The sequence below is a fragment of the Chelonia mydas genome, chromosome 10 (assembly GCF_015237465.2).
Source record: "Chelonia mydas isolate rCheMyd1 chromosome 10, rCheMyd1.pri.v2, whole genome shotgun sequence".
In the NCBI taxonomy this organism is placed as follows: domain Eukaryota; kingdom Metazoa; phylum Chordata; order Testudines; family Cheloniidae; genus Chelonia; species Chelonia mydas.
This window is the reverse complement of record NC_051250.2, coordinates 24,059,129-24,080,348: the sequence shown is the minus strand read 5'-3', so window position 1 is coordinate 24,080,348 and position 21,220 is coordinate 24,059,129. Positions and strand designations below refer to the sequence as shown.

The 21,220-nt window shown below is 40.1% G+C and overlaps 1 protein-coding gene across 3 annotated transcripts in view; it reads right to left on the bottom strand.

Moving 5' to 3' along the window:
* The window catches only part of GRIN2A (glutamate ionotropic receptor NMDA type subunit 2A), a 291,808-nt gene that overhangs the window by 26,943 nt on the left and 243,645 nt on the right, over positions 1-21,220 (bottom strand). For all 3 annotated transcript variants that reach the window (XM_043524160.1, XM_043524162.1, XM_043524161.1), the window contains one exon: positions 5,086-5,273. In XM_043524160.1, the coding sequence (XP_043380095.1) occupies positions 5,086-5,273 (188 nt within the window). The remainder of the gene's footprint in view (positions 1-5,085; positions 5,274-21,220) is intronic.

Below are 21,220 nucleotides of genomic sequence, written 5' to 3'. Positions count from 1 at the left end.
CAATCAATGTACTGGAACATTCGCACTTTCAGCATCCCCTCTTTTGAAAATTCATGCCTTGATATTTATGAAGCAGGGCCACTGTCCTGTGACACTATTCTATTCCAATTACATTGTCCTTTAGTTATATTGAAAAGTATTTGTTTTACCTACCAGAGACCCTCAGTTAGTGACCCATAAATCCAGAGGTGAAAGAATGCTGGTACGCCCCAGACTTTCCCAGACGGCAATTTAAAGCCCTGGGGTAGCAGCGGTGGGGCTGCGGCGGGCATTTAAAGGGCCAGATTTAAAGCTCCAGCCGCTGCTACCACCCCGGCCCTTTAAGTCCCCACCTGAGCCCTGCTGCTGAAGCCCTAGGGTAGTGGCGGTGGGGCTCCGCAGGGGATTTAAAGGGCCGGGGCGGTAGCGGCTGCTGAAGCCCCAAGCCCTTTAAATCCCCGTCTGAGCTCTGCTGCCCGAGCCCTGGGGTAGTGGCGGCCGGGCTCTGGCGGGGATTTAAAGGGCCCTGGAGCTCCAGCTGCCGCTACTGCCCCAGGCCTTCAAATCCCCACCGGAGCCCTGCTGCCCTGGGATAGAGGCGTGGGGGCTCCGGAGTGGATTTAAAGGGCCAGGGCAGTAGCAGTGGCTGGAGCCCCGGAGCTCTTTAAATCCCCGACAGAGCCCGGCTGCCGCTACCCCAGGGCTCGGGCAGCAGGGCTCAGGTGGGGATTTAAAGGGCTCGGGGTCCGGCAGCCGCTACCACAGCAGAGCCCCAGGCCCTTTAAAGCTCTGCCAGAGCCCAGAGCCCTGGGGTAGCGGTGGCAGCTGGGAGCCCCCAGGGCTCTTCAGTGATTTAAAGGGCCTGGGGCTCCGCTGCGGTAGCGGCAGCTGGAGCCCTGGGCCATTTAATTTGCTCCCGAGCCCCAGGGTTCCCAGCCACCTCTGCAGCTGGTAGCTCGGGGGTGATTTAAAGGGCCCCGGGCTCCCAGCCGCCACTACTGCAGCTGGAGCCCTGATCCTTTAAATCCTGATCCTTTAAAGGCCTGGGGATTTAAGGTCTTGCCTTTTCTGGATAAGGCCACGCCTCTTCCGGTTGAGGCCACACCCCCTGCTCAGGACTCCCACGTACCAGTAAGTCCTCTAACTTACTTTCACCCCTGCATAAATCTATATTTGTTTCTCAGTTATGCCATTCCCTCCACTGTGGAAGGGGGCAGGAAATCTGTGACTGAATCAGAATAAGGGAATAAGTGATTGAACAGTTAATTCAACATAAGCACATAGCATTCCTGTACGCTGACTGGATGAATGACTGATAATGGCCCCTGGAGTGCAGGAACTTTCATAACACTTGTACATTTATTGAGATATTGTATAACGTGCACCCAGACAGTGGAAGGGTTAAACTTTTCACTCTGGTGAAGAGATTCTGATAGCCCCATAAGCTTCACAACCTGAAGAGGAAAGTGATCCACTCTTGTCCCTTAAGGAGCAGTCATTAAGAGCATGGATGGGGAGAGAGAAGTGTATTGGGAGAGAGGCATCTCATCGGGAGGGGCTACTCCTCTTCTGTTGTTGATCAGGAAGGAAATAGAACTGGCTGCCCTCTGAAGACAATCATCTTGGGATTTGATTCTCCAGTGCCTTGCACTATGTATAGTCATTTGACCCCAAATATAGAGTGAGCTTAAATGAAACCCTTCTGGTTTACATCGACTTTGCATAGGTATAATTCATTCATAAGCTGCAAAGCAGGGGAGAATTAGGCTCTTGTGTGGCTTTGGGGGGGTTGATTTGCTACCCTACAAGAAAGAAAGAGCCAGAACAGTATTTAGTTGACTATGTCAAAGGAGAAACTTTCTGTTAACTACAAGAAATAAACAGATTTGGCTTTTTGGACCATGATAAAGGAGTGGCTTGTCTCATAAGAGGGGACTCAAAGACAAAAGGAAAATCTGTTTTTAAATGATTCTGAGGCCTTCTTAGAATCACTACAACTAATATCTAGAGGGAGAGAGATAAACATCTTCATTTAAAGCTACAAAAAGAAAAGGAGGACTTGTGGTGCCTTAGAGACTAACACATTTATTTGAGCATAAGCTTTAGTGAGCTACAGCTCACTTCATCAGTGAAGTGAGCTGTAGCTCATGAAAGCTTATGATCAAATAAATGCATTAGTCTCTAAGATGCCACAAGTCCTCCTTTTCTTTTTGCGAACACAGACTAACATGGCTGCTACTCTGAAACCGTTCATTTAAATCTGTCACTGTTGAGCACACTTCAGGAAAACAAGCACTTTAAACTCAGTGTCAGCATTATTCAATAATGTTCTTTGTAAATGCACTTTACTCTTACTATAGTCATTCCAAATGTACAAAATTTGCCAGATTTAGCAAGATTCAGAAAAGCAATTTATCCCACTAATAGACATTATTGCTAATGGTCAATTATTAAGTCTTCATGACCATATGTTTTGCTTTGACTTCTCAAGTAATGTGATGGCTGTTTACATATAGAATATACTGAGAAAAGTGAAGAGCAGACTAGGAGAAGGTCAACTAACCAAAATTATTTTTTGTCTGAACAAAAAAAATAAAGAAGAAAATAAAGGGAAAAATAAAGCTTAAAATGAATTTTTTTTTAAACGTTAAGCACCCAGTATAGATAAAAATAATAGCTGTGTGCACAAGAAGAAAATATTTTCAAATACAGAACAGGCCTCATTTTGTGCCCAGGTCTTCCTTTTGTTCCCAGAGATTGCAGACAGAAGCTAAAAGGCATGTTTTTGAAAAAAAAAACCTCAAGAAATATATTATTACATTTGAAAGGTAATAAATAAGCTTAGTGAGGTATCCACAATATGGGCCAATGTAAATTAATACGTCCTTTACAGAGGACAACCTTTTTATTTAGTTTATGAGGTACTTAATGTTATTTTTGAGTACCCCAAAAACAGGGTGGATTTGATTTAAATCCTGATTTAAATCACTCATCAGGAAGACTAGTCAGGAAGACTTGATTTAATCATGGATTTATTACATAAAAGTGCATTCTTGTTGGTTGTTATAACCTTAATACATATTCTTCACAACTCAGAGACAGATGTAGGTTTCATTTTTAGAAGGTACACACTCTACATTTTTAAGTGATTTATTTTGAAAACTTTTCAGATTAGTTTTACAGCTATATCAGAAAATGAACGATTGATTGGTTATTTCATTTACCAAAGGTAATTGAAACAGATATTTATGAAGTCATGAGGAGGTGAACTATCTCCAGTTCAATAGGTTAATCATTAATATTTGGAGGATTTTCTTGCCAGGCTGTATTAGGAGGAGAACATCACCAGGCAGACATTTAAATTGTTTTATTTAACCAAAACAACGTTATGTATTCTGGATTTTTTCTTCAACAGCAAACATATAATATTTTAACAAAACAAGCATATGAATTTTTGAATTTAGTTAAAAAAATTATTTTTTTTAAAATCAGGTTTGTTTTGTTAAAATTGTTTTTAACTAAAATAATTAAATGAAATATTAAAAAAAAAATTAAATCGACTATGTCAGCCAGGTCAACATGAGAAACTTAAAATATTGGCTTCTGCAGCTAATTCAGTCGTCTTCACCTTCATTTTCCTATTTGTTCATAATCTGGAAAAGAAAAACAAGCTTTCCTGCTTTTTCAGGTCCCAAACAATTCTCAGTTTGGAATGAATTAGTCCAAAGGAAGAAAATATTCTTTCTACACTGGCAGAAGAAGCCACTGCTGTTAAAAGTGAGATTATCACTTCAACAGTCTTTGAATGCAAGTGCTTAAGTGACTTCCACCAGGTCACTGATGTGACTTTCTTTAAAACATCATCAGCAAACACATATTTTTTGAATGGTTTATTATTCCCAAACTGGGTCTATTTTACAGCCTGCTGCCATTTTAGGTTTTCCCTTCTAGTGAGAGAATGGTACGGTAGAACTCAAATCAATGAAGGCTACACTCAGAAAGACCTCAAGACTTCTGGAATATGCTGCTCAAGCAGTTGCACTTTTGTTTATACTGCCTGTCCCTCCCTTCCCACATTTATCTCCAGACTTCTTCTCCTTGTCCAGATCTATTTCGGCCCCAACAATCTTCTCTTTGTTGAACTTTTTGAAACTTTGCACTTTTAGAAAAAGGTAAGGGGTTGATGCTGTGTACACAAATTTGCAGAGGGACAATAGGATTGAGGTCTGTTATTTCTCACCTCTATATATTATTTATTTATTTATTTAAAAACATTTTTGCTGTTAACAAGCATGTTATCTCTGGAGACACAAATCCACAGTTTGAAAACTGCAAAACTAAGCATCTCTGATGGTATCTTCTAGACTGAGCACTGAGTCCCATTGGGTAGATAGAAAGATTAATTTAAATAATCTATACAGAAGACCCTGGAACACCATAAAATTGGGTCCCTAATCCATGAACTATTGGAACTCATTTACAAAACTTTTCTTAAACATGACACGAATATATTGTCTCATACTATAGAATTAGAATTTATAATCACTACTCCATGATGAGATATCTTTGAGCTATAATGTATCTTAATTAAAACGATCTTTCGATGAAGTTTATGACAAAAAGCTTTTTGTCAAAAAAAATTAAATTTAAATTTAAAAAAATTAGATTTTTTTTAAATCATTGATTTTTTTCCACCCTGCCCAAAAATCCTTTCAGATTTTTTAGTAAGAACTATGATACTGAAAAGTATTCTTGTCAAAACCCTGATATACTCATGAACATTTTATAACCCGGATGTCATTCAATGATTTAGCCATCCAGATATAGTCTCTAGCATCAAAATCAGTGGATTTGGTATATTTGTGTGGGATGTGATATGTGGAAGTAGCCTTTTCATGAAAATATGGCCTAGTGGTCTTGGAGATGAGGTGAGTGGAGTGAGTTGAAGGGAATCACTGGGTTAGGTTGGGGTGCAAACTACCCGCCTCAAGAACACCTAGACAGAACTTTTTAAAAAATTCTTTCTTGAACAAAAAAATTTATAGCAAAGAAGTAAAATAATTATCTGTGCACACAAAATAGAGAGGAAGAAATGTTTGGCCCTACCATCACCAACAAACTGAAGGAGTGCGAGGTCAATCTGTCTCTTCCAAGGTGACCCTTTCTGGAGAGCTATTCCATAGCCTGTTGTGGCAAAGATGTATCCGCTGCCTATTGTTACAAGTTTGCAGCCCTCATCTCTTCCAGCCTTGTAATTCAGCACTGCTGCATCATAGATGAAAGCATCCAACTTCCTGAAAAAAAAAGACAACATTATACAAACCAAATCATTAGGGACAGCGATTGTCTGCCTTCTTTCACCCTGGACATCAGGACTCTGTTGAATATCATTAATGATACTAAAAAATCCATATGATAAGTTGCTGTGCTGTACAGTCAGACATTAACAAAAAAGCCATATATTTTTAGAGGGGGCAAAACAGGACACAGTTTTGCACTTCTATTTTAAGGGACACAGTTAAAAATATACAAAGAACATGACTAGCCAAACCAGTAAACAATTGTAATAATGTCAAAGGCCAACACATTTTACCTTTGGGATTCAAAATGAGTAATCCATAACTCGATATTCAAAATAATCTTGAAGGACAATGGAAATGCCAGTAAATAATGTAGAATAGAAGTAAAATGACCAACGAGCTTCATTTAAAATATTGAATTAGTCTGAAAATCTGACTAAGCCGCTTTTCTTGACACTTCCTTATCTTTCTCTTTCGTTCCAAAAATAAAATGCACCAAAGAATGAAGGTGGAAATTAAGCCCCTTGTGAGACAACAGAAGTAATACAGCCTAAAATATTTTTTTTATATATATATATATATATATATACACACACACACACACACACACACCATCCTCATTACTTTTATGTCCGTAGCACTGTAAAAATAGAAGATGCTTCAGAAAATTGTAAGCCTTTTGACTCATCTCCTTAAAAAAATAACAGAATGCACATGACTTAATCACATTGTCTTGAGTTATGCAGCAAAGAAAACCTCATCAGAGACTAAGTAGATAAAGGAAGCTAAGTAGCATCATCAAGGGATTGCATATAAGGAGTGCAGTAAGGATAGACTTAGAGGTAGTGGGGCAAAAGGGATCATTTCACAGATACAGCAAGAGTGTGCACACGCATGGAAGAAAAGGCCAGTCAAGAGGAACTGAAATTAAGAAAGAACATGAAAGTATATCTGATGGTCAGAGAACATTTGGGAGTCAGGACTTCTGGGTCCCAAACTCTAACTCTGCTACTGACTTACTGGGTGACCTTGGGAAAATCAAATTGTGTTTCACTTTCCCCATCTGTAAAATGGGTATTGTTACATTAAAAAAAAAACATTAAAAGAAATTACTTAAGTTGCAAATACAAGCACTCAAAAGTCAGGAAGTGCCAGATTTATGGTGACCTGTGCAATATTAATTCTGCCTCCTCCTGTCTCCAACCTGTGCACCGAATGAAGCAGGAGTCTTGTGGAAAAAGACAGTATGTGATCAGACCCAGTACTGAAGAAGAGCTCTGTGTAGGTAGAAAACTTGTGTATTTCACCAGCAGAAGTTGCTCCAATAAAAGATATTACCTCACCCACCTTCTGTCTCTAGTATGTGATAATGTAACAAAGACTGTATCATAACACATATACACAAAGGAGCAGAATTAAAGATGCACAGGCAACCACAAATGTGACATTTCCTCACTTTTGGCTGCTTGACTATGTAATATAAAAGTTCTTTTACCTCCGGTTTTTGGTATGTAACTTTTCATAGATTTTTAAAAGGAAATGGGTGAAACCAAATTGTGTTCTGTAGAGTAGTGATTTTCAACCTTTCCTCATTTGCAGACCCCTTAACATTTTAGAATGGAGGTGTGGACCCCTTTGGAAATCTTAGACATAGTCTGTAGACCCCCAGGGATCCACGGACCTCAGGTTACAAACCACTGATCTAGAGCTCTAACAGTGCCCCCCGCCCCCGGCCCCGCTCTCCCCTATGCATCATCCAGATTTGAAGCCTGAATCTTCAGCACTGCAGCATAGCTGGCAAAAAGAGGAAGGCTGTTGTCTCAGAGGGTTCATGGGCTACTGGCACCATGTTCTGGATCCTGGGGATGGCCAACAAATCCTGCCCCAGTCTGGTTCTGTCTCTTCTGTTGGAGGAGCTCCTGCCAGAATTGGAGGCTGAGACCATGTCCCAGTGCTCAGAGTGGGGTAGAAGAGACCAGCCTTGCCCTCCTCACTTCTATTCTAGCTTCTTGGGCAGCTCCCAGGTGTCCCCAGGGCTGTGTCTGCTGCTGCTGTTTTTGTGGCAGCATGGGACCCGGCTGTTTAGACTGTTCACCTTCAGTTATTTTGGCATGCTGCCAAAAGTGCCCTCAGGAATGCAACCAACTGGAAATATGTTGATTTTTTAAACCTTTTATAACTTACCTGAATGGAATTTCATAGAATAAAGAAAAGACTTTGAGTCAAAGGGCTTTCTCCCTCACAAATTTCAAAGGCTTTCTGAAAGCAGCTGAGGTTTTACAGCTTTTAAAAAAGAGAATCTCTTCTAAGCTCATGCTCATATAAATTGGTTAGTCTCTAAGGTGCCACAAGTACTCCTTTTCTTCTAATGAAAAGTGTTAGTCAACTTAAATGTAGAGTCATTACCAGCTCCCCCTCTAATAATGCTTATCTGCCTCACATAGATGATTATGAGGGTTAGTGTCAATAAAGTGCTTTGCAATCTTCAGGTGAAAGGTATTACAGAATTTCAAAGCATTTCCTCATATTAATTAACACTGAACACTCACATCCTTCTCTCCTACTCCAGAAGTAATGCTTATCAATATAAAAGAGGTATCAATACAGTGCTTTTTAAAATTAAATGTGTTGAGAAAAAGGACTAAATTGGTCACACTGACACTCACAGGACAACACTGATGGGCCCCTACATAAGAACCTAGATACACAAAGCAGATAGATTCTTGCTTGTAAGTATTTTGGGTCTATACAGTACAGGATTTTTTGGATGTGAAAACTGAAGAGCCTGAGAAGTACTGGCAAACAGCTGCTGTGTGTACAGCAGTTAGCTGTATAAACCCAGTGTTTTGCACTCATACTGTATAATTGTGGTGAATTGGACCCAACTATTATGCAACAAGTAGCTGTTTGTTGAACTCAAGTCTCTGAAGAAAAATTAAATGATTCCTTGGGGACAAAAGCTGCAAAATCATATCACCAATAGGCCCCAGGAGGCAATTTAGAGTAATATCATTGTGCCAAACATTTCAGTTCCAAACAATTATATTTAGTACATGAGTTGTAGACAGCTGTGTTCAAGCATGAGCATTATGACAGCTCTCAACAGGCAACATTCATAGCCTTTCTATAGTGGCACTGTACAGAACGTGCCAGGATTTACAATAAAATTGCAGTATGCTTCAAGAAAACAAAACCAGGGAAGGCTAGATAAGACAGACAATTGTTGACTCTGGTAAGATTTCAATCATAATAAGCCATCTTTTACGACCCTCAATAATTTTGTCTACAAAAAATCAGCAAGAAAATTGCCATATTTTCTCTGAAGGTTGAAAATGTTGAAGAAAATGGGTGAGACTTTTTGAGTAGATGTCAACACAGAAACACCATATGGATAAACTGAAGCACAGAAAAATTAAATGACTTGCCTAAAATCACTGGGAGTTAACGTAGGCTCCAGAAATCACAGGAGTCTTAATTCCCATACTCCTGCTATAGCCACTAGACATCACTGTCTCCCTACTTTCACAATCTAATATTAAGTACATTACACAAAGCTGTTATATTTCTTCACATTTTATTTATAGTGAGAGGAGAGAATTGGTCAATGTATTTAACATTAAAATCTGTCAGAAATTACATGGAAAAAATGAAAGTTTGTGCAAAAAATTATGCATAAGTGAAATTTTCTGCAACATTTATCCTTAATATTTTAATAGAAATTTTATCAAAATACTTTCAAAATCTTGGATATTCTGTTAGGGAACAAACTATCCTACAAAGATTGATAAAAAATTCAATAAAAATATTGCCCAAACCAGAAAGTTGGTCCATTTTGAAGCCTGTGAAATATAAAACATCTTCAGCAATGTTTGTGTACTTGTTTTCTAATTCAACTTTTGGGGGAAGAGGAGGAAAGAGAACATAAGAAAACAAATCTGCCCAGTATAAACTGGCAGAACTTCACTGACTTCAATGAAGTTATACTGGTTTATGCAAGTAGTGAATTTGCTCTTTGATGAATTTCTTAATTCACATCTGGTTTAAATTAGTAACTCCACTTTTGTCAATGGAGTTGTGCCTGTTTATGCACATAAAACTGTGGGCAAAATCTACCTTTGGGATCCACACTTCATCTCTCTATTTAATACACACACAAAACTCCTGATGCCAATGGACATGCTACACAGGGATTTGAATGCAGAATAAGAAGCAGAGGTCCACAATGAAGAAAAAAAACACCCTGCAGTGCAGATTCCAGACCAACATTTTGCCTTAAGAAAAAAACTGCTCCGTATAAACCAACACAACATAACCCTACACAGAGGTTTTTATCACTACTTTCATATATGTAGCAATCTATCACCTTGCTGCCAAATAAGATCTCATTGACAGGCTTTATACTTTAAGTTTTTTTTTATAAAAAATAGTTTAGAAACAAATACAAGCAACTTACTTAAGTGCATGATGGAATCCAATAATAAATATTTAGTACCTGATTTTCAGAGGTAAAATCTAAGGTAAGTGTTGGGTACCATTAAAAAAAGCGGGTGTTTAGGGGAGAGTCAGGCCAGCCATTTCCAGGGATACAAAGACTACTCAGTGTGTGACCCTGACATTGTCTAGAACTGCAGATGTAATTAGGATTGTCAAGGTTCCTCCCCCACTCTGAACTCTAGGGTACAGATGTGGGGACCTGCATGAAAAACCTCCTAAACTTATCTTTACCAGCTTAGGTCAAAACTTCCCCAAGGTACAAAATATTCCACCCTTTGTCCTTGGATTGGCCGCTACCACCACCAAACAAATACTGGTTACTGGGGAAGAGCTGTTTGGACACGTCTTTCCCCCCAAAATACTTCCCAAAACCTTGCACCCCACTTTCTGGACAAGGTTTGGTAAAAAGCCTCACCAATTTGCCTAGGTGACTACAGGCCCAGACCCTTGGATCTTAAGAACAATGAACAATCCTCCCAACACTTGCACCCCCCCTTTCCAGGGAAATGTTGGATAAAAAGCCTCACCAATTTGCATAGGTGACCACAGACCCAAACCCTTGGATCTAAGAACAATGAAAAAAGCATTCAGTTTTCTTACAAGAAGACTTTTAATAGAAATAGAAGTAAATAGAAATAAAGAGATCCCCCCTGTAAAATCAGGATGGTAGATACCTTACAGGGTAATTAGATTCAAAACATAGAGAATCCCCCTAGGCAAAACCTTAAGTTACAAAAAAGATACACAGACAGAAACAGTTATTCTATTCAGCACAATTCTTTTCTCAGCTATTTAAAGAAATCATAATCTAACACGTACCTAGCTAGATTACTTACTAAAAGTTCTAAGACTCCATTCCTAGTCTATCCCCGGCAAAGACAGCATATAGACAGACACACAGACCCTTTGTTTCTCTCCCTCCTCCCAGCTTTTGAAAGTATCTTGTCTCCTCATTGGCCATTTTGGTCAGGTGCCAGGGAGGTTACCTTTAGCTTCTTAACCCTTTACAGGTGAGAGGATTTTTTTCTCTGGCCAGGAGGGATTTTAAAGGGGTTTACCCTTCCCTTTATATTTATGACAAGGACCTTGGGAAAGATGAATGCCAAAATTAGGCATTAGAGAAAAGCCATATGAAGACAATGTAAAGTCAGTCAAACACCACAGAAGCACTGGAATAGATTGAAGTTATTGTCCTTAGTCTTTTGCTACTTTAAAAAGTGAAGCTGCTTCCCATGCTTCCTGCATTGCTTTAGATGCTCTTAAAGGAGGTCATCAGCTCAACTGTTACAGGCTGTGGGCTGGTTTTCTCTATGGGGAGATCCACACTGTAGTGAAGCCCCGCTAAATCGACAGCAGAACACTCTCCGGTCAACCTTGGTACTCCAGCTCCCCGAGAAGAGTAGGGGGAGTCGACAGGAGAGCATCTCCCGTTGACGCAGCACAGTGAAGACAGCAGGGTAAGTCAACCTAAGCTATGTAGCTGGAGTAGCATAACTTAGGTTGACTTACCCCCATAGCGAAGACAAGCCCTGAGTCTATGTACAGAGAACTTTTTGAAGCAGGAGAAGCCCAGTTTCAGAGCTTGAAAAACTAAAGGAGCTGCAGGCAATAATTAAAGGGATAAAGTTTGAGGCTTAGGTTAATAAGGCCAAAGATGGTTTTCTTTACCCACTCCTTCCTAAAACTTCATTGCTGAAATCCTCAGCTCGTGTAAATTGGCATAGCTCCACTGAAGCTGAAGATCTGATCCTATTTGATTATACAATTTAATATCCATTGATGCTCCGCTGACAAGCCTACAATGTGAAAATTTCAGCTATCCAGAGAAGCAACACATCAAACAAATAGTGAGCTAATCATGTTTTAATTCATAGGTCCTGACGGGTACATATTGCAATGGTGCACGTTCACACTACTGCCTGGAAACAACAGGTAATGGAACATACAGCAGAAGAACACATCTGGTAGTTCTCAGTTCAGGCCACCCAGTTTTTATCAAGTGACTTTCGCACACCATCTCCTGAAGGAACTAGAGAAGCACCATGCACTTCGCTAATGACATCCATGGCTAGTGGAATCCAGATAAACTTAGACTATTATCTGGGGCTAGGAAAAATACTTCTTTGAGAAGCTAATACTGACCCAATTTAACAATCATTTTGGGCTAAATTCTGGTCTTCAATATGGGCACACAACTGCCACTGAAATCAGAGGATGTGAACTAAATGTATTCAAGGGAGGGGGAAAATGGTCCTTTATTGGTCATGGCTTAAACCTCAAAAGACAGCAATATATTTCAGATTAAAATACTAATTGGCATAATTAACCATTTACATGTTTCTTGAGATACAGGTGCTGACTTTGTCATTTGCCGGGGGTGATCGACCCCTGCTCCATCCCAGGCCCTGCCCTCGCTTCACCCTGCCTGTTCCCGCTCCTCTCCATCCCTGCCTCTTCCGGCCCCGTTGCACCCCCTCCCCCCAGTGCCTCCTGCACACCACTGAACAGCTGATTGTGGCGGTCAGGAGATGCTGGGAGCTGATCGGCAGGGCCCACCAACAAGCGAGATGCACTAGGGGCAAGGGGGGGAGGAGCTGATTGGCGGGTCACCAGTGGATGCTGAGCATCCACTATTTTTTCCCCGTGGGTGCTCCAGCCCCGGAGTACCTATGGAGTTGCCGCCTATGTCTCCTGTCCTTACTATGCAAATAAGCTAAAAAGGCTACGTGGATTCTGCTCAGTGCTTCCGAGGACACGGAGCAGTAAACCAGCAAAGGAGAAACAGATTTCCTTCTATAACTGTTATGTCTAAATATAAAGTACATCATGACATTCAGAAAAGTTAGAAGACGCTTTGATGTGGCCATAGTTATTTGCATTACTCTTCCTTTCTGTCAAATGGAGTTTCTTGAACAAATAATATCCTGGTTCCTTTGCAGATCAAAGGGATTGGTGCATGACTGAAGTTATTTTCCCCTTCTCGACTAGTGCCCTAGTTCCACACACACACGCACCAGGAATTCCTTATTAAATGGGTACCATTAAGTGAAGTGTTCATCTGTCATATACAAGACATTAACTTCAGATCCAGAGCTCTTCATTCTTATTTCTACATGCTTTCTGTCCAGCACCCCTTAATATGTTCTATAAATAGCTATATAAAAGCTAGGTATTATTACTATGAATGCATATTATGGTTCCACAAGCACAAAGGTTGAGTACACCCTAATACTCAAAGTGTGCAACTATATCACAGTTTTAATGCATAGCATTATCTCTGTAAACAGCTATCTATTCTATGAACACTTGCTTTCTCACTTGGATCAGCAGTTTCTTTTTTAGCTCTCATTATGTTCTTATGTGTGTCTCTTTCTTGGTTTTGTGTACTATGTTTAAAGGCAAATTATACAATTAAGGCTAATTAATGGAAGGCAGTTAATGGGCCACCTTTTCTTTCAATGACTTGTGCAGATTAATTAATGAAATCACAGATCCTTTTTATTTACTTTGGAAGCTTACCTAGGTTATACCTGAAGTGACCAAATTTTACCTTAATTCCTCCAGATTTGCTGTAAGTGATTGACAGAATGACTCCACTACAAAGGAATTACAATGTGAATAGCCAACGGGATATGTATTTACCAAAGCTGTAGTCATGTGCATTAACATATACATCATGTGAAGCAGAGGTGTCTGTGGCATACTTTTTTGGCTAGGGTTATTGACTCACCACAGAGATCAGAGCAACAGTTAGTGATTCTTCAAACCACTAGCACTTTTTACAAAGTTATTTACCAAGAATGTTCTTGCTCTTTTGACTTGGCATCATTAGCATGATTCTGTGACTAACCCACTTTGGATGACTGCAGAATTTCTACATGAACTCTACAGATACCTTATATCTATTCTGTCCAAATTCTTTTGCCTTTTAAAATAAATTCAATAGTAGCCAGAACAGTTGTCACTTTTACAGCAACCCTTAAAGTGGGACTTTTTATTTTGTTCTATTTTAGAGAATCTATTGGAATCTGCTCAAGGCTGGGTGAAACATGAGAATATATTTGAGCTACCTCAAGACGCGATTTGTGGAGTTTCTTTTTCACACCTTGTGTGTGTAAATATGTTGCTCGTAAAGGATACTCGATTTAAGTCCTGGAGAAAAAATCTTTCATTTATCCATAAAATAGGCCTATCTACTGCAGCAGCAGAGCCATGCAATCTCATAAGGGTGCCTTTAAAACCTGCCCCAGAAGGCCTAATTTTAAGGCTGAGAAGATAATTCAGTCTCCAGCATCATTCAATGCTTAGCCCTGGTCTATACTTCAGAGTTAGTTTGACGCAAGGCAGCTTACATCAACCTAACTCTGTCAGTATCTACACTAAAATTTCGCTCCCATTGATGTAACTCACTCCCTACACCGACTTAATTCCACCTCCCCGAGTGGTGTAGAGTCAATATCGATATAGTTAGGTCGACGCAGGGTCATTGTAGACACTGTGTTGCTTTACCTCAACTGTTGATCGCTTTCAGAAGCCATCCCACAGTGCCCCACACACAGTTCAATTGGTGCAAGCCCTCCATTGGTGGTGAGGATGCACACCGCCGACATAAGAAGCAGAGTGTAGACATGCACAAGCGATGAAATGACTGTGGCAGCTGTATACCAATATAAATTAGGTTGACTTAATTTTGTACTGCAGACATGCCCATAGTCCACTACAGCCTCTCTGCAGGTCCTCCCAGTTAGTGCCTGTCCACTGGGAAACAGACAAAACTCATCACAGGGCCATTACAACTTTTGTCACTACCAGCTTGTGCTAGATTTGAGCAGGCAACCTAGAAGCAAAAGACATGATGCAGAATTTAAAAAATCCAAGAACAAGTGGGTCTGAAGGAATCCTAGAAAATAATCCAGGCTGTATTTTAAGCTTTTTTAGCTATACAGCAGTATTTTTGACTTCGACATATCCTTCTGTTGAAATACTGGGGGCAGAGATGGGATGAGCCTGTAACTGAAACAGAAAAGGGACCACACTGGATGTCCTGTTTCCTGTGTGACACTTCTGATGCTGTGGCTGGAAGAAGAAAGAGACCCCATTGTAAATCCCAACTGCAAACTATGTCTCCCACCCAACTGCTCAACAAAAAAATATCTGCTACACTATCTAATGTTTTTGTTTTCAGTAGCTCCAGCCTATAGTACCTGTCCAGATAGACCCTTATAAAAACAATAGATTTCTTCAGAATTTATATACACTGCATTTTCAGACACATTGAAGCTGTCCGCTTGTTAGGGGGAACATTACCTACCCATTCCTTCTGACTATCTGGGTTAAAAGAGAATCTAACCTATTTTTCTGATTGATCAGTGAGTCTTCTCTTCTTTATTGGTCTCCTGCCTCAAAATGCCCTCACTCAAATTTATACATGGAAAATGCAGAGACCACACTAAAAGCAAATTTCTGTTAGAGCAGTGACACCATACTGCATTTTGACTGATTGTAGAGGCTTTACCTCATCTGCCAGGCCAACCTCAGGCTACCAGGAAAGCTCATATGAATCTTTCTGCATCATTTGTCTATTGTGACCTGAACTGACATATTCACATAACTCATTCTCAATCCAATTCCATTCACATCCTTCTCAGTCCCTCCAACTACCTTCCCAATACATATAAAATTTCTCTCAACAACAGAAATGACTGAAAGTAAAAGGTATAATTATTATTATTGTTTTATGTGATAGGATAAGTCCTATTTCCAGACTCAGAAGCCAGGTGAGGAAGTACTGTACTTGTAAAGCTTCACTTTATTAAAACAAGAAACTCAAAACAAGTATCTAGTTGAGGGAATACATTTTTAGATTTAAGATTTTGTCGCAGTTAAAGCAGCACAGTGAAGGATAAATACAGCATATTGCAGTAAGTGTCTGTCTTCATCACCAAATCAAACTGACAGTAACAGGAATACAATATTTTTTCAAGAAAAACAAGAGACATTCCCCAGATGGAATGGAGTGGAACAAGGCCTTTAACTAATTCAATTGCCAGCCCTTTTACATTGCTTCCAATTTGTTTTAAAAAAAGGCTAAATATAATTACATTTGTAAAGCGTGATCTGGACAGAAATGGAATAAAAAACCTAAAGGGTATATACATTAACACCTACATACCATCTAAAGGAATTTAAAAGCACAGAGAAATAAATGGCCGTAAGTCAGTGTTTTCTGAAGAGCAGAGCAGGAACAATTAGCTGGGGAGCACAGACCTCACAATTTTTCTCTGTTTTTCCTCTCTTCTTTTTTTTTTAAAGTAAGTTTATCTGTTACAGCTGTGAAGAAAATCTTAAAAATGTGATCTGAATGTAATTGACACAATGCCGTGTGAGTTTGTAGAGCACCTGAAATAATAATTATGAGGTGTGAACTCCCCCGTTCATTCCAATGGGTGCTACATCACAGTGGATCTCAATCAGGGCTATGTGTACCCCTAGGGGTATGCAGAGATCTTCCAGGGGGTACATCAACTCATCTAGATATTTGCCAAGTTTTACAGCAGACTACATAAAAAGCACTTGCAAAGTCACTAAACTTTCATACAATGAGTTGTTTATACAGTTCTAAATACTATACACTGAAATGTAAGTGCAATATTTGTAGTCCAATTGATTTATTTGATAATTATATGGTAAAAATGAGAAAGCAAGCAATTATTCAGTAATAGCGTGCTGTGACACTTTTTTGTATTTTTAGGTCTGATTTTGTAAGGAAATAGTTTTTAAGTGAGGTGAAACTTGGGGTATGCAATATAAATCAGACTTCTGAAAGGGGTACAGTAGTCTGGACAGGTTGAGAGCCATTGCTGTGTCAGGTACCAATGATACTGTAAATAGCAGGCACCATTGTTAACTAGTTTGCTGCTCATTAAAGCATGTAAGAAAGGATAGGAAACATTACACGAAGTGCTACACAATCCACTCTGAGTTATCACTCTTTTCACATAGCAGGAATGACGGGGAGTATGATTAGTTTCATTTTCCTGAAAAGTAGATTAAGGGACCTGTAATGGGGTTGGCACCCACCTCTTGTGAGTGCCCCCTTCTGGTTGGGCATGTTTGTGTTCTTTAGTTCTGGTGACCCCTTTCGATGGTTCTCATATGGGTTTTTCAGAGACAGTGCTCTGTCCGAATCACCCTGTCTGCATGTTAACCATCACAAACCCTTTCCAGGGTATACAGTCCACTGGGGACTATCTCAGTACCCCTCTGGTGGTGTCTCTCTTTAGACCTCTCTGGGCTTTGGTCTTTAAGTAGGCTAGCCCTGGTATGGGGCTGTATCCCCAGGGCTTCCTCCCTGAAGATACTATCTTCCTGCAGCCCTCTCCAGGCTCAGTCCCTACTTGGTCCTAGCAGCCAGCCAAGAGCGTCTCACTCCCCTGGTCCCTGTCCACACTGAGCTGTCCATGGCCCTGCTGCTCTTCAAGGCAGCCAGGCCTACAGTCCTTTCTTCTCCTGATCCAAGCAGCAACTAACTACTTCTCTGCGGCTTCTTTTATATGGCCCTCCTGGGCCCTGATTGGCTGCTTCCCTTGCAGCCACTCTAGCCTGCTCTCCACTGCTCCTTTCCTGGGATGGGCTTGGCAAAAGTCTGAGGCCTCCAGTAGGGGGCCTTTGGGCCTAGTCCATCCAATCACAGAGCCTCAGCTTTCAAAAGTTTTGGGGAAACTGCCACAAAGTTGAGTACAATTTAATCCTTTACAATTTATGCACGCAGTGGCACATCCTATCTTCAGTCCAATGACCGATTTTTGTTTACTTCAGACAATAATAATAGTGGTAATAGTAAAAAGGAAGAAAATTAGTCCCAATTGAGGTGCAAATCTTTAGGCCGATTAGATTTCAGAAACAGTATTTTAACAAACAGATCTCTGAATAAAGCTTGCTACTGGAACAGCAAGATTAAGAATAATACCCTTCTAACCCCACACTCATTCAATAATAACTTTCCGCCCAGTGCCCAATTTGTGTGACTCAAACTATTCATCAGCTGAGGATAACTACATTCACTGTGCAGATACATGAATGTGAACTGAGGTTCAAATTCAAGTACAAGAATGCAAATTGAAATTGAAGTACCACAGCCATACAAACCAAACTAAATGAAGTTATTGACTGTGGGAGTTGACTGAACTCACCCGACCAGAAGAAAAAATATTGAGGGGGCTGACCTGCTCCATGGAGTATTGGCACAGAATGACACCTATAAAGTCATTGATCACATATATGCCCCTTCAGATCTTTTAAAAAAATGTATTTGGATTTTACATTTATTGTCAAACTAAATAGGCACTGCTCAGGTGTAAATGTGCTTCCTAAGAGGGCAAAGCATCTTTAAGGTGACTGGGTACTTTGCTTAGAGCATCTTGAGTTAGACGTTCCTAGGGCAATTCTAGAGAAATGTCCAAGAGAAGGAATTTCTCCACCAATACAATATCTTGTCAATCACAGGTGAACCTTAAAAGGTCTAGTGCTGGGCAGGCAAGTACCCCAAAGTAGGTAGTCTTAGCTAGAATAGTCACAATTCTCAGATCTGCTTTCCTGGATTGACAATATTTGGAGAGCTCTACCTTTCTGGTTCTTCTAATCAGGAAGAACTACACTACTGCACTACAGGGACAGATATTTTCAGAATGTCTTCTTCCAGGTCAGCACAGAACCAGAAAATAAACAGGCATAGAAATGAAAATGAATATATTTGCTTAATGAAAAAAATTATCAGAATTTTTTTGAACTTCAGACAAACTCAGGTCCAGATTCCATTTGAGTTGTAAGCTAAAGTTCAAATAATATAATTTATCTGAATTAATTTGCTTCTCCCTGTCTCATATTTCTACTGAAATTTGGATTATTTTTTACAGATGTAAATGGCAGAAATGGATTCTTAGTCTCTGAAAGTCTCCAATTCATTGCCAGATAAATGGGTTGGCAGCTGATTTGTAAGGATTAAAGACATCCAGAGGCTAGTTAGGTAATCGGATACTCTATGTTTCTTGCACATTTTCCTATAAAACATTGACAGTCAATTATTTGAGGCATCAACTACTCATCCTTTTTGCGCATTCAAATGTTGGGTTTATCAGTATGTAACTTTAACAGCTCATAGAAGGAAGATCACCAGGTGCAATAATGTTCTTCTTCACCACACATGGTGCACAAACACCCCTCCCCCCGGGGTATTTAGACTCTCACAAAAATCTCTATGTACTAATCTTCTAATGCCCTGAAGAAATAATGTGCAGTAATTTTCCTGCAAGTTCCTCCTTTACAGAATAGTGTCTTAGGGCATGCACTAAAAAGCCATATAAGGTAGAGTATAACCTGCAACTTAAAAGGTTCTCAAGTATTTTAAGGCATTTTATAGTTATTGCTATGAGCCTGTCACAGAGCACGCCCTTTAAGGGCATCAGCTATCCAGCCTATCTGTGATGGGCTCCACTGAAGGGAGTGAATCAACCCAGGTCCACCTGGGCATAGTTAGCTGTCTAACTAGCTGGAAGGCAGTTAATTAAGCAAGGAGCACCAGAGCCTAATAAAAAGCTTAGGAGAATTCAGCTTTAAAAAGCACCTGAGAAAGAAAGCTCCAGAGAAGGGATCCTCCTTGGGAGCAGGAACTAGACACCCCTTGCAATGAGGCCTGAGGGAGACCCTGAACAAGCAGGAGAAAGACTGCACGTATTTCCAGGCAGCAGAGAAGCCTGAGGCCTTACAGCAGAAGAAGCTGCTGAGGGAACCAAGAGACTTTTGTTTTGGGACTTAAGTGTTAGCTGGGCTCTGAGGTCAGAGCCTTTAAACCCTTGTACAAGTGCTCATTTTCAGAGGCTTTACCAAAAGGAGATATACTGCTGTAGAGTATTTGGCTTGTCCGTGGCCAGAGATGTTTGACCTTGTTAACAGAAACTGCGGCCAGCGTCACTAAAGCCACGCTCCCTCTCAAGGAGGTGCTCAGGAGGATGCTGTGCCCCTTCTACAGGGCCACAATACAATGTGTATTAGTAGTGCCACTGGACATTGATTTCTGTGCTTTATAACACTAGTCATGTGGCTGGTAATATCTGGCGCAAGATAAAAGACAACCAGTAATGGAATTTCTTTCAGACAGACCAAAAATCTGACAAGAGCTTCCCACAGTCTCAGAAAACTGCTTGTAAAGATAATGAACAAGAAAAGTGCAACACCTCTCCTTTGTCTCCTGACTCACCATTTTATCTGCAACCATTCCATCACTCTGGAAAATAGAAAAGTCAGAAGTTCCCATGGATTTGTTTGCACTTCAAGTACAATAGTTTAATTCCAAGCCTATACAATCTTGAAATCTCCGAATATACAATAACTCTGTGAAGCAACAATGCAGAAAAACAAACGCCTCCAAATTAATAGAATTATGGAAGTTAACTGATGGAAAAGGCCTATTCTGGCACCCCAACCATCTCCCTGTGGACACAGGACTGATCCCTATATTTTTCTACTGCTTGGACCACTGTAAGGGTAAACATGTCGCAGTCTGCATATTTTTAAAGTTTAAGTGGAAATAGCAAACTAACCGTTTCACTCTTCCAAATGATGTGTGATGAACTGGAGTGTCAGGTACAAAAGTGGATTTGAAAATGGATGGAATATTGAGAATTCCAAGACATTCAGACATGACACTTTGAAAAAGAAAATCTTAGGTTCCAATGTGTTAAGAACTTCAAATACCTATTAACGTGCTATACTTTTAATGAAATGTTAAGAATATGAATGGGACAAGGATTCAGCCATTTAAAAAAACATTTATTTTAGGTGCCTTCTTTTACTCTATTTCAATTCTATTTTGACACTTTACAAGACACAAAAAGGAATAAGTTTGGTAGTGCTAGGGTAGAAAGAGGAAGTGAGAAGAACAGAGTCACAGGGCAAGTGTCTTTTGGGAAAATCAGTCACTCAAGGGAGAGATTTCCGTTTTTTGGATGAGATTAGGACACTATTATTTGAAGGTATGCAGAAATGTAATATTAGACAAAATTCAAACAAATTTGGCTAAACAAAAGTTAGAGGGACTGGATGGCCCAGGGCAGTGTTTCTCAACCAATGGGCAGGCCATGAAAGGCAAACAGGAAAATTCTGAGGCATTAAACATGTCATTCTAATCTAAAGCAAAGAAAATCTCACATCCCTATACACCCTAGCCCTTTCAGGTCTCTTTCAACACTCTCTCTCTCAACTATGCTTTCCCTGCCAGAGGGTGTTACCCTCCAGGTAATGGTTAAAATGCTTTGGAGAGGGAGCTAGAACTGCTTCTGGCCATTTTGTATCTGTTAGTGGATAACTGGAGTCCGCAAAGCTGTGAACGGGACATATTTCAAAAACATAACATAAAGCCAAAGATAGCGAACAAACAAGGACTTTCAGGG